The following is a 13,298-nucleotide window of genomic DNA, read 5'->3' on the forward strand; positions in this document are numbered from 1 at the left end:
CATTAACGAAGACTCGTTACATGTTTCTATTCTCAGCAGGCATTTGAATGCATTTTGAGACAGCAAATGGATAAAATATGAGTGCAAGAAGAAGACGACGTCATTATGAAGCATTCGCAGCTTTAGACGTAACAATCTCATCCGATGAATTCCATTCGATTGAAATTATTTGTAGTGCAACAAACCAGACGAATCTGGCACATATTGTGGTAATATGATTCAACATCCCTTCTCCTGCTTACCCGTCAACAAGTGGAAGTCAATAAGAGTCAGGATGGCTCATAACGCAGTTCCAAAGAAATCCAGAATTCAAACGTCTTTGTAGCCAGATTGGCGTTCATCAATCCATGAGCCTCCACCTTCTGGCATAAAACTGTTGGCAATATATACACATAGCGTTGATGACATCCTATCAGCAAACCTTTTATCGCTCTCCGTTTCTTGGGATTGTGTATGGTTTTACGACGGTGGGCATACTTTTAACTCTGCACTACAAGGGAGTGTGACTTTACATTTTTATACATTGCTTCTGACAAGCACACGACTGAACTTACTGAATTTTCGCTTGCTATGTTTTCAAACACTGATTTTGCATCTGAAATGGTATTAGCGATCTCCGGTTAGTGTTGATGCATTTTTACATAACATATCTTCCGGATTTTGATTGTGAATAATTTGGCACCACGGCTGGGCATCCGCTCTACCGATGAAACTCCGCGTTCACTCCGATCGCGCCCATACGTAGCTGGAATATTCCTGAGTGCGCCGTAAAACTAACTCACTCACTCCTACCTGACGTAATGCTAGAATTGTATAAGTTGAATGAAGCACTAATAAAATATAAAGAAATGTGACTGAATTGTTCAGCTGCCATGTTGACAAAGCGAGTTTGCGACACTTCGTGACCGAAAATGAGGGAGAAGCATGGCGTTTATCGGGCACACCAGTAAAAATGTTTGATTTTACTAACAATCCACAGGGTGAATGTGCGATTCAAATGGCGCACCTTTAACCCCTGGCTCAAGGAAGCGGCGTTCGGCTGAACAGTGACGTAAGGTTCCTGAGTGCAAGGAATGGTATACTGCCATTACAGACAGACACCCTGGCTCAGCTTGGACATGTTTCAAGCCAAACTTGTACCGGGTACATACTGGACATCGAACACTTGATGGCGAACGTTTGGCAGATTAAGTCAGTGAATATGGTTTTAGACTGTTCTTGGCAATATCACGGCGAGGGACAACTGAAATAGGATTCACACATTATACCCATACAGGGAATTAAACCCAGGTCTTCGGCGTGACGGACGAACGCTTTAACCACTTGGCTAGCCCACCGTCCCTCCGGGCAGCGGTTGTTTCACAAGACGGGTTAGATTTGGGCATGACGCGGCGGAGGATCAAACACACCTGCGAGGGACCAGGTGGACGCTCTATCCACTTCCCCATAAGGTCGAGATGACGAAAACTGGCATCTGGGTTTGCGTTAAATTACCAATTATGCCACATGATTCTGTTCCATGATAGTTACATTTGAATGACCTGAGCCCACTTGCAGAAAGCGATCTTAATCATATGGTGAAGAATGGTAGTTCCAATCATTGTAGCGCTAAGATCGCTTTGTGCAAGTATCATTGTATCATGAATGAATGATTGTATCGGTTTAGTTGAAACAAAGTGTAACTATGAGGACGTCACGACGCCCTTCCAGCACCACAGAGTACTTTTAACAGAAATTTCGAATAATTTATAATGCATTTGAATTTGAAATGTCATTTACGCAGAGGTAAGTTGTCCAACCGGAAGTTGGTAGTCACCAAATACCACTTCCTAGACAGGCAGTCGATCTCGGTAGAGAGTAAGTCCCAAATTTACATTTCCGGGCTTTTCTTATTCACGCTGACGACGTCCCGAGAAATGCTTCAAATGTAAACAAAATATGATGTGTCACGACCAAATGATATACGGAGTTATGACCAATGGGCATTCAGCTTACTTATAACACACGTCAATTTCATAAACATTTACTTCTTAGCAAAATCTTAGGATGTTTGGGACTTACTGTCTACCAGGATCGACTGTTTTTCGGGGAAATAGTAGTTGATGATGAGCAACTTCCGGTTGAGCAGCACTAGGAATCAGTGAGACACCCATCGAAGCAGAGAAGAAATAACTTTTCTGGGTTGTTTAAAATCAAACTGGAGTAACGTCAAAACATTTTAAGTTGCGAGAAAATTATAAATGTAGGAAGACGGAAATGGAAAGTAAAAAATATGTGTACACATACTAGATATAAAGAAAAATGTGGCTGAAAAAATAGTTACACTGACTCATTAGGCTAGAATACTCTCGGATTATTGAATATTAGCGCCTAGATCTAGTGTTGACAATCACAAGCTCACAAACATTATGACTTTTTTTTCTTATATCTGACAGCGAATCCTGGAGTAACGAAGGGCCGTGATTCATCACAACGGGTTTGCAGCCATTTATGTCATTGGAGACCACGACCCGTTTCAGAATTCACAATGGTGTTTTCGGTAGAAACAAGCCGAACTATGAGGATCATTTTGTGTTGAGAAACATATCTTGAACGGCAAAATAAATCTGTGAATAAATAAGTCAGTATTAACAACACCAGGTGACATGCTTGATGTAACGGGGTACCCAGTACAACACACGTTTGAACACTATTAATCTATCTTCGTTGTCATGTTGAAGTTTTGTAAGATAGATGGTGATCGCGAAAACTGTTTTATGACCACGTTCACGTTCTGGAAAACACCCTGGTGGGCAACTGCCACCTGATGCGAAGTGTCAATGTGGGCGTTACGGCATATTCATCTTGACATGTTCGTGGCTTTCTGCCAAATCCCTGGAGACCACATTGTCAGACACATTGGGTTTGTCTGACTGCTTGTTCAGAATTCGTGTATTGTTGAAACGGGGTGCAAAAAGCCTCATTTTTTCTATGTATTGTATAAATGCCTGTGTCTTAATTAGAGTCAGTGAGTGCTGTTTTACGTCGCTTTTAGCTTTATTCCAGCAATATCATGGCAGGGAAGACCAGAAATGGGCCTCACACACTGTATCCGTGTAGGTAATCGGACCTGGGTCTTCCTCAAGGCTACCTCACCGCCCTAGTGTAGTTTGAGCTGACAATACCCAACTATTGTGTTCTGAAGAGCGCATGGTCCGTAGTCTGGTGATCTGCCTTCTGTTGTTGGCGATCCTTAGCTTGTTTTTATACTGCGCTGCCTACGTAGTGATATTAATTTTAACTTTCCACGCTCGCTTTAATTCTAATTGTGATATTCGAGCTGTTTTACTGTCCTTCGTCGACAGGTTTTTATAATATATATTCCATTTCAGTGTTAAATAGTCTCGTCATCACGATATGGCCGATATTTATTCATTCACTCACTCACTCACCCGCTCACTCACCCGCTCACTCACTCAGAACAACGTATGGAGATGTGTACATAGCATAATACATGGGCTTGCGTACACTGGTTCCGAGTGAGTGAGTATGATGTTTAGCCGCCTTGAAATGGGTTTCACACATTGAACCCATGTGGGGACTCGAACCTGGGTTTCCGGCGTGACGCTTTAACCACTAGGCCTGATCTGATTGTTCTGATGTGCATATTGCAACATGTGACGGATCTTTTTATTGATTCTTGGTTACAAAAGACAACATCAACTCGATCGTGCATATATTCATATGGCCTTGTCCATAGGTACTCCATGTACATAAACAACGCCATTGTCAGGTTTGTTGTTGGTGCACATGGGCACCTAACCCTATCCTAGCATTCCTTGTTATCGGTATCTTCTGACTGAATCAGACTGAATCAGACAACGTCTTATATAAAAACGATTAGGTCATGCGTGTACCAGCAGAACAGTAGTACGTAATGTGTCGTAATGTCGCGTTCGAATTCAAGATCAATGGAGTTTACCAACACACACACGCGTAATTATGGGTGTGTGTTTCTGCGAGCGTTTACGGTCGTGAGTCCATGAGGGCGCACGAGTGTCAGTGCTTCAGCTAGTCCGGACAAATGCATTTTATCACGCGTTTTTATCATGTGTTTTAGCATGTGCTTATATCATGCGAGACACCACATCGCAGTGTGGCCCGAGTATTCCTGCGGTATCAAACACCGACCGTCTATCATGCTGTGCAATATTGCAACAGTCGACGACATTTGTTCGGTAGCAAACGTACCTACGTTTTTAAATTTTATCCGCCACACAAACTGCAAGGTTAGACATTATGTTTCACGGCAATAGGATGTACTGTTTCATACCGACATTGTGTTACGTTTCATAGCTGTTAGATATGGAATAGAGACCTTGGGAACCCGGGCTAGAACTGGTCTCCTGCTCGCCATGCAAATGATTAATTGTTATGGACATCGCACTATATCCTAGTCTGCAGGATGAACTCCAACATTCAATACCAGGAAACAGGTTATGGTAACATGGCGAAAAACATAAGGTATTCCGTTTCCATTAACAGCAAGTAAACCCGTTTTGAATAACATAATAAAGCGCAACAAAACAACCCCTAGCTATAACGCTGACAAATATTTCAAAGCTCATGGTCATTAAACTGTCCAGTAGCGTATGAGGAGGATAATGGAATCGGGTGGTCAGTCCTGCTGACGTGGCTCACATAGGTCATCGTGTCCTAATAGCGTTCTGACACTGTTTCCCCTATGTCCTCATTTTTAGTGTAATTATCTTTGACACAAATTAGTATCATTGAATAATCATAGTCTTGAACAAACATGTTAATCGAGCAATACATTTATTATATATTAGACATAATAATATATCAAAATATATCTACATATGTGAGAATGTGGCGGACATTCACCCTGCGTTATCTATATACACCAAGTATGTTATCTACAGAAAGGCATGATTCTTACTCTTTGACTCAATGTATAACTTGTTTTCGTTCGTAACATTAGTAAATGAGGCTATAGTCGGTTATGGCACATTTCCACTACGAGTTACCACGAATGGACTTAACTCGTTTTGGCCACATGGAAAATCAACATATGACTTCTACAGCAAGAACTCTAACAGAAAGGGTACCCCACCGCCCAAGTCATGTTGCTGTCTGCGTACCTCATCTTGCTCAGATACACAGCCTGTCAGTCTCCTTCAGAAGGAAAGCACAAGATGGCATTGACTTTTGTGAAACTCACGAACATGGGTCTGAGTTCCTTGTCCAGTGGATCCTTCGACTGTGAAGGGGCCAGTGTCTGCACGGCAACGTTGCTTACTTTATATAAATCACCCAACCTTGCCCTTCTAAACGAGTGCGGGTTTAGTGCTGGCAAATGAACGTTCATAAGCAGGGACCAATCTCTAGGAGGGGACAATTCCAGGTTCTAGCTTCCAACGTCGTCATGTGCCTAGCTTGTGTAAAATTCCTTGGGACCTTGAAGTTCAGCCTTTGATTCAATTCTTTTTCCTGCGGAACTTCATCTCTCTCGAACTTCGGAAATCTGTCTTGGGACAACTTAACTCGAAACACACATATACCTGTTCCGGTTTCTTTCGATAGGAAACTTTTTTCACTCCAATATATTATGCAATGACACCAATAAATAATTTCAGTATCATCCTTATATTCACAGTATGTCTATCATTTGTCACATCTGACATCACATCGCAATATCTCGAAACCACCGGTTTGTATTTTCGCTGAAACAGAACAACAGCCCATTGTCCAATGACCAGCTTACCCTCGTGAGACCTGATTATATTATATGAGCATAATACTAATAGGATGGCATAGGTGTTACACCTTTCTCTCAGTAAATGCACAACTATATATGGAGTCTTTGGCATACGTGATAATGACGGTAAATGACTTCACGGCATTGTCCATGAGCTGGGTTCCTCTTTCCATCGCTTAACATACTCGCCATCGACTCGGTAGTTCATATGAGGAAACTCCGATGTCACTGACTTCAACGACGAAGAACTGTCCGTTCGAAACATCTTCCTCCGACTGTGCTCCTTCTGTCTATTGCTGGACCACACCAAACACACAATCGTCAAGAGCACAAGAAACAAAAGGAATCCAACCATTGGCGCAATGATGACGGCAAGAAACGACGTCATGGGAACGTCAATACGCTCACGTGGTACAGCAACTTCATCGACGTACGAGACGGAGACGATGTTGGAAACCTCACCGTAGTTGCTGGCTTCGTCGTATGCACGAAGAGCCAGGAAAATCGTGTCGTTTTTGTGAAGCTGCTTTATCCGGAGTTCGACTTGTTCCAGAAGACCCACTTCCTTTGGTTCTTGTAAAGTTCTGTTGCGTGCCAAGCTGCTGATATCTTCTGAGGTATCGATGTTGTGTAGCAGTTCTCCTATATCCCTGGACATGTGGATCTTGTATCCAGTCGCTGCGGGAAAATATATTACAGTCAGAAATGCAGAAAGTACAGATTGCTTATGAGACGTAACTAAAGCATACTTTGCTAAGGAATGGGTAAATGATTCTGGATGGTTTTACGCCGGACAATTTCACAACGGATGACACCAGAAATTGGCTCCATGTATTGCAGCAATGAAGCGAATGAGACAGGGTCATCGGCGTAGCGATTCTATTTCTATTTGTATTCTACCTTAACCAAGTGCGCTACTAATATCTAGCTATTCTAAATTTAATATGTATGCACGTCTTTGGAAGGGATTATTAATGTTAAATTTAATAATTAACAGTAAATTAGATTTTTTTCGAAGGAAATCTGTACAGTTGATATACCACTGGATGAAATCAGGATTCGTTCATCCTTGGTTGTTAAGAGTAATACCAAACTAACAAATACTATTTCACGTTGCCACAAAGTTGTGCTTTCGGAGTTACAAAGTTACTCTGTGGACTCCCATTTACGTTGTCTTAACGGTCTGTTTAACGCAGTGATCTGTATATAAGAAACAAGGATATTTGCATGCTGGTCGATTTCTGAAGCTATAGTTGAATAGTGGAGCAAGAATCCCAAAGTGAAAAGATTGACGGAAAACACGTTATAAGAAACGTTATAATATCGTTGTCGTGACCTCAACGCACAACGTTTCCGCAATGTAAATGTGCAACGTCGTTATTGTGTTGTGACGTAACGATATAAAATGACGTAATACTAACGCTGTGTACCAATCTAAAGTCATCCAGCAACTCTGCGCAAACGTTGTGTGCTGGCTGGGGCACTGTCTGTCCCAGTTGAAAAGGCAAGCTCGTTGTAGCTGGAGATTTATAAAAAAAATTCCGGTATTGTCAATGTTGGATAATGATGCTAGCTGCCCGTTCCTTGCTTATATTATCGTTAGTATCATATCCATTACAATACTGGCGTATTACCTCTTCCACGACCCATGTCATCACCAACAGCTGTCCACTCCAGCGCGACAACACCAACATCTTGATCAAACGAAGTCACGGTAAAGTCCCCAACTTTTGCAGGTGGTATGACGTCTCGAATGTCGGGTTCAATTGACGGGTACCCCTGTACACGAAACTCCCCCGCTGTTGTCACTCTTTGGAAGTCACCTAGACTTTCTGTCTCCTTTCCGGACTTCAGGACTGAAACGAATATGTGAGTGTTAGTGAAAAACGTTGTCATTAATTACACAATCTGATGCATCTTATACTTTGGCAGTTTACTGAAACCTATTGGTGTGGTTTTCCACCTTTGAAGGCATGATTGGAACTGGTCTTCAGTATCCCATGCTTGTCAATGGCAGCTCGTCAATGCACCGGTAACTATAGCATATTGTGTAATAAGATCATACATGCATCGACAAAATGTGGTGTGTTTTTTCCAATGTGGTGTCCAACATATTTCGTGTGACTTGTCAACGCTTAGCCCACTGGGCTATCCAACCGCTCCTGACATGTGAGGAAGTCTGTTTCACAGCCTATGCAATACAACTTTCTTTGCTCGAACTTCATTACGCGCTTCTCTTGTCAGGAAGCACAGATACCGCTATGTAACAGGGGTTACAAAAGTTGACAGAGTTTTCATTTCGTGTTGGTGATATTTACCATTCCCTGAACTTCCTGTTTCTAGAGCACCTGTCTGTTGACCTTTCGTAATGACCTTGGTTGACACGTTTTCTCCAATAACCTTCACCTTCATGTTATACCTTCCATTCCCTTTGAGATCACGAGGAAGAATGTACGATGAATATATTCCATCGTCCTTGATTAGATCGGAACCTGAAACAAGAGGTACAGGCAGACTGGCACAATGTATGTCACTGAGATTGAGAAATATATATAGGGAGGCAGGCAGACAGACAGATATACAAATAGACACTGACAGACACACGGCTGGTAGACATGTATATACAGACATAAGAAGAAGAGAAGAAGTAATGACATACACATAAACATATAGACACGCAGATGGACCGGAACCATAATGAGCATTCTTGATCGTTTAAATATTAAAGGTAATTTTCCTGCAGGTAGCAAAGGTACTGTAAGTCCTCATGGTCCCTAGTATGATGATCTACCTTCAGTTGTTGGCGATCTATAGCCCGTGTTTTATATTGAATTGTCTGCTTTAATTACTAGAATGTTTTACTTTTCCATGCTAGTTTTATACCCATATTTGTGATGCCCTAGTATTTTTGCTGTCCATCGTGACAGGTTTCATTCTTCAAAACGTGTTCATTTTACTCATATAAATTGTTTTCGTCACGCCATGGCTGAAATATTGCCGATGTGACGTTAAATTTTAAATCACTCACTAACTGTCATAACATATAATCAAAGCTGTTGTTTTAACAGGTAAGTTACTTTAGTTTTACGCCCAACTCAGCGGTATTCCAGCTACGTAGCATTTGTAAGTAATCGAGGTATCAACAGAACGGACATCAGTCAACGCAGTTGAGATACGATGACATGTTTTAACCAAGTCAGCAAGGCTGACCACCCGATCCCTTTAGCCGCCTTCTACGACAAGCAAATTGAATGTTTACAGACGATCAGCTCTGACCTGGATCTGCACGGGTTGTTTAAACATCGAACAGTTTGTCAATGGTATTGGCGTGGAACAGTGTCATGTCATAGCACTCGAAAGAAAGTCACTTCATGTACCTACCAACGCCATCGTCGAGCAACTCAACCTCGGAGGTACCTGCTCCTGGTCTTTCCATTGTGGCCTTGGCCTTTGCTCCCAAAACAGGGGCAGTACCTCGCGTCACGTCAGCAAAAATAGTGAACCTGGCTTTGGTTTCAAATGTTAATAGTTCTGTGGAAACCCAAGATCGTGCTTGAATGACGTCGTGACCTCTTGACCTTGCTTTGGACTGTACGTGCACGAGGGCGTTAGCGTAGGGTCCTAAGGACGTCACTGTGTATTTCCATACTCCTGTCTGAAATACAGACCTATTATGTTACATTTATTTGGAAACATAGCGATGAATTTTGCTTGCGATATCTATCAACTGAAGAAAAAACACATTAAGCACTGTCTTGATTTCAATACTGATAATAGTTTATTATGTTTTGTAGATATCACCATGAAGACCCTGATTTGATTCCCCCCTGGGTAAGATGTGTGAAGCCCATTCCTGGTGTCCTTCGCCGAGATATTGTTGGAAAATTGCTGGAATATTGCTGAAACTAAACTCACTCACCTATATATATTCTAATCTCTGCAGACAGAGACGCGTGCTCTATGAACTGTACTCCTAGAAAGACCAATGACATTCTTACCATTGCAAGACCTGGTATGCCCGCCGTCACGATACCATTGGTGATGTTTTTGAAGACGTCTGTTTTCGTCGTGGCATGCGTCGGATCATGTAAGACGACATCGACTGGTTTGTCTGAGGTGATTGTCACCGTTGTCTCGCGGCCGATGGTCTTGTCGATGATGAAGCTGCCGACGTGAGGAATCTTACGGAGTACCTTTACAGCTTCAGAACTCACCTGTATCAGGTATCAGAGAAAGCAAAGGACTTTTCTTATTTGTCAACCTAGAGCCCACCATGAATCTATATCTAATGCAGAGTATTTATATCTCAGATAACACAGAAAAACTGGCTTCCTTTAGATATATTTTGCAAAACTATTTAACCGCAAATGTCAAAGCCATGAGATGATCGGCAACTTCTACAGTCAATGAGTAAAGATGGCGGAATTAATTCCTGTCAGCAACTTTAAGGCGATATTTGCAGACAATACGGATAGGAATTGATTTCCGGCAACACATGCTCACAGAAACTCAACGGCTTCGGGTGTCAGGTTTGCTGGTTCTTTTGATGTATCTAAGTGTGCACAACTGTGTAGATCAACGCCAGTCACTGCCGTTACGGTGTTAGCAATATACTTTCAGTACTAGGAAATCAAGAAAAGGAAGAACAACGTCTTACAGAGACAGCAAAATTGTCAAAGCTCTGGGCACCAACAGTCGCTGCTAGTCCGTCAATCAATGAAGTCGAGTTGTTTTCGCCAGTAAAGAAAAATGTCCGCCCTTCCGTCTCCCCTGCGAGCTGTGCAATGCTTGCTTCCGCTTGTTGAGTATAGGCGATGGCGTGAATCATCACCTTGCTCTTGAACAGCCTCGGTTTCATATCCTTTATCCACGGTGATTTGTTCTCCTTGCCGTCGGTAATCAATATCAGAGTTCCACCTGAACCCGTCTTCGAACTCTCTAGGGCCTGTTAATATTGATATAAACAAGAATGATGTCTCATTTTGCTTTGACTGAGCGAGTGAGGAAATATTTAACTTTAAATATTTTGCAGTACCGTTTTGTTTAATATCAAACATAGGGTCTATAAGAAGATCAGTTATCTGTTTGCAATAAACACAAATAACTTAAGCAAGAATAATGTGCATGATAATCTTATTATCGCCGAGTTTCTTATTATTTACTTTCCAATTAATCAGGTTCTAATTCACATTTTCTTGCATCCTTTAATTTCTATCGCCAACGCCTGAAGGGATGATATAAATCCAGCTTTGGTCCATGTAGGTAGCATGGTCCGTGGTATGGTGATACATACCTTTAGCTGTTAGCGATCTATAGCTAGCGTTTAATACTGTATTGTCTTCTTTAATTAAACTGTTTAGTTTTTCATGCTAGTTTTATATTCATATCTGTGATACTCTAGTATATTTACCTTCCATCTTCACAGTGGTTTCATCTTTATTATATAAATTGTTTTCGTCAAGATGTTGCCGAGATATTGCCTATGTGACGCTTAATATTAACTCCTTCACATCCTGATCAGAAGATTCACCCACCGTCAGAGCCTTTCCGAGACCCGCCCCAATACTGGTCTTGCCCTCGGCGTATGTAGGCAAGCGGTTGGTAAGAAGTTCTCTGTCTGCCTGGGACGTTATGTGGACCATCTCAGACAGGGTTGTTGCATCTGTGTTGAACTGTACAATGCCAAGCCAGCTGCCACTCTCAACGCTGGTCATTATGTAATTACTGGCCGCCTGGCGCAATATGGCCATTGATGACCCCTGTTGTGAAAGAGAGAGTGTCGGGTAATTTGTTTGCATTAACTGTCACATTTTACGAGTTCTGTACCCATATTACAAGTGAGGTTATAAGTTTAGTTTTACGCTGCACTCAGCAATATCCCAGCTGTATGACGGCGATCAGCAAATATTCGAGTCTTGATCAGACAGTCCAGTGATCAACAGCATAAGCATCGATCTGCGCAATGGGGAACCGATGACATGTGTCAATTAAGTCAGTGAGCCTATATTGATCCCATCAGTCGCCTCTTACGACAAGCTTGGATCAGTGAATGCCAATATCTAACCCTGACCTTCACGGGTACCATATTAAAAAGAACACACCGAACGTTTCAGAGAAATAACGGTCTGACCAGTGGGGCTACCATACCCTGGTATGAAGAATATTTGTCGAGTGAGTGAGTGTGTGAGTTGTGTACTGGTGTCCCAAATCGTCGAGATGAACTTGTAAAGTAAGAACCATACTTTTAAAAAGTGAACGACAAGAACACATTTTGGGAACAAAATGCTAAGCCCGGTTGAGAGTGTACCGTCATACTCCCAGAGGCGTCTAGGACGAGAACTCTCCTCGTTGGTTTCACCTGCACGAAGTGAAACCGGGGCGTGGTATCAGTGAATGCAGGGAGGGGCGCCCCGACTGAAAAATAAAAAAAATAAGATGAGATAAGCGTTATATGGCAAAGGTCAACTACATTACACAACTTCACAGTGGGCGCAGGAAATAAGAGGGTGAGTGAGTGAGGTTTAACGCTGAAAGCACCGAAGTATGATCGTATTATCACGTCGAGTGCCACAAGAGGTAGTCAGAGGAGGAGGGTAAAGGGGGCGGGAGGGAGGGGAGATAGTGTTCGGCTTGGCCGGAGAGTTTATATATTGTAGGTTTCATAGCGCCTTCTTCTTTGTAAAGTGAGTTTAGTTTCACGCCGCACTCAGCAATATTCCAGCTATATGGCGGCGGTCTGTAAATAATCGAGTCTGGACCAGACAGTCTAGGAATCCACAGCTTGGGCATCGATATGCGCACTTGGGAACCGATGACATGGATCAACCAAATCAGCGAGCCCAACCACCCGATCCCGTCATTCGCCAGTCACGGTAAACATAGTCGCCCTTTGTGGCAAGTAGCCCCCAAAACATTCGACCGTGAAGGTCCTGGGGTAGAATAGGCCTTCAGCAACCCATGCTTGCCGTAAAAGGCGACTATGCTACTCGTAAGAGGCGACTAACGGGATCGGTTGGTCAGGCTCGCTAACTTCGTTGACACATGTCATCGGTTCCCAATTGCACAGATCGATGCTCATGCTGTTGGTCAATGGATTGTCAAGCCCAGGTACGATTATTTACAGACCGCCGCCATATAGCTGGAATATTGTTGAGTGCGGCGTAAAACTAAACTCACTCACTCACCCACTGACTCATAAAACCCTCAACCACCTCCCGAGTACTACATGTTCTAGTACGCCCAGTGGTCTAGTATGTACCCGATGATGAAGCTATGGCTTACTCTTTCTGAAATCTTCATGTTTCCTCATCACTTCCCACGCACTGCGGTAGTTACAGAGCCTGTTCTGTCTGTTAGGAGCGTAGACATTGTGGCGGTACTCCCCCGGGGCGCTGTAGGGGTCGTCGCAGAAATCCGTTATCTGGAAGTAAAAACGTCAAGAACTCACTATTTTAGCTTTATCAACGCGTCAGTTCTGGGCTACAGAAAGTAAGGCAGTAACTCAGCAATATGTCATCTATACAACGGCTGTCTGTAAATA

General features: G+C 42.7%; 1 protein-coding gene across 1 annotated transcript in view; it reads right to left on the minus strand.

The window, feature by feature from the left end:
• Positions 1-4,798: 4,798 nt before the first annotated feature.
• The window catches only part of LOC137296864 (calcium-activated chloride channel regulator 1-like), a 33,441-nt gene continuing 24,941 nt past the window's right edge, over positions 4,799-13,298 (minus strand). Inside the window, exons 5-13 of the mRNA XM_067828742.1 lie at positions 13,040-13,178; positions 12,066-12,172; positions 11,293-11,517; positions 10,416-10,703; positions 9,757-9,972; positions 9,140-9,413; positions 8,077-8,250; positions 7,393-7,614; positions 4,799-6,436 (exon numbers count right to left, since the gene is read on the minus strand). Coding sequence (XP_067684843.1) covers positions 5,895-6,436; positions 7,393-7,614; positions 8,077-8,250; positions 9,140-9,413; positions 9,757-9,972; positions 10,416-10,703; positions 11,293-11,517; positions 12,066-12,172; positions 13,040-13,178 — 2,187 coding nt within the window. The 3' untranslated portion in view covers positions 4,799-5,894. The remainder of the gene's footprint in view (positions 6,437-7,392; positions 7,615-8,076; positions 8,251-9,139; positions 9,414-9,756; positions 9,973-10,415; positions 10,704-11,292; positions 11,518-12,065; positions 12,173-13,039; positions 13,179-13,298) is intronic.

This window comes from Haliotis asinina, chromosome 9, assembly GCF_037392515.1.
Source record: "Haliotis asinina isolate JCU_RB_2024 chromosome 9, JCU_Hal_asi_v2, whole genome shotgun sequence".
Lineage (NCBI taxonomy): Eukaryota > Metazoa > Mollusca > Gastropoda > Lepetellida > Haliotidae > Haliotis > Haliotis asinina.